Source organism: Acyrthosiphon pisum, unplaced genomic scaffold (genome assembly GCF_005508785.2).
Source record: "Acyrthosiphon pisum isolate AL4f unplaced genomic scaffold, pea_aphid_22Mar2018_4r6ur Scaffold_13650;HRSCAF=14293, whole genome shotgun sequence".
NCBI lineage: Eukaryota > Metazoa > Arthropoda > Insecta > Hemiptera > Aphididae > Acyrthosiphon > Acyrthosiphon pisum.
In genome coordinates, this window is record NW_021762272.1 from 1 (window position 1) to 792 (window position 792).

Below are 792 nucleotides of genomic sequence, written 5' to 3' on the forward strand. Positions count from 1 at the left end.
TTGACTTTTAGACAAGGAGATGGTGTGGTTACGATAAAATGTCCTGTTGATGACAAGCCGAGCCATCTATATGTAATCTCACATTATAAAATGTCTAACATAGAAAATGTGTTGGTGAAGGATAGGTAAATACATTGGTTTACTTATTTTATTTATCTTATTGTTTAAAAAAAAAATTAATTAATTGTTATAGATGGAAATTCAGCGAAGCTACCATTAGATTACATACAAATGACAACCATCCGCTTAATACCAGTCTTAATCAAACAATACAGTCAATATTCGATACTATGCTAAGAGATCCCAAGCGTGAAACTCGCAAAAGCAAGACACCAATTTGATTATTATATGCAAAAATAAATTTATTTAATAAACAAAACATTATAATATTATATTATACGATGTGTTTCTAATATAGTAATATCATAAAAAAACATTGATAACAATATTCACTGAGAATATAATAATCATAATATTATGCTACGATAATATACAGCTGATTACCAGATGAAACTATTATTTTTTTTTTTGCTGCATGTGATAAGATTATTCTAATTATTATGGTTGTAGATAACGACGTAGTAAACACGTCGTGTTGTAGATATATGTATAATAAATAATATCTTAACCCATGATGTTTATACCGTATTTATGATTAGATAATATAATATGAAAATATAATATTATGTACTTTTCTATCAAATAAAAACGTAATTAATTGGTGCTAAGGAATTCAATACTTCTGTCAAATCGTAAGATCAAACACTAAACTGAATCAAATAACGCAGACTA

The 792-nt window shown here is 26.5% G+C and overlaps 1 protein-coding gene across 1 annotated transcript; it reads left to right on the top strand.

The window, feature by feature from the left end:
* Window positions 1–7: 7 nt before the first annotated feature.
* Window positions 8–397, top strand: LOC100572272. Its single transcript, XM_016809464.2, has 2 exons — window positions 8–125; window positions 194–397. Exons 1-2 carry the CDS (start codon window positions 91–93, stop codon window positions 339–341), a joined length of 183 nt encoding a protein of 60 aa, XP_016664953.1. The 5' UTR covers window positions 8–90; the 3' UTR covers window positions 342–397.
* Window positions 398–792: the final 395 nt, after the last annotated feature.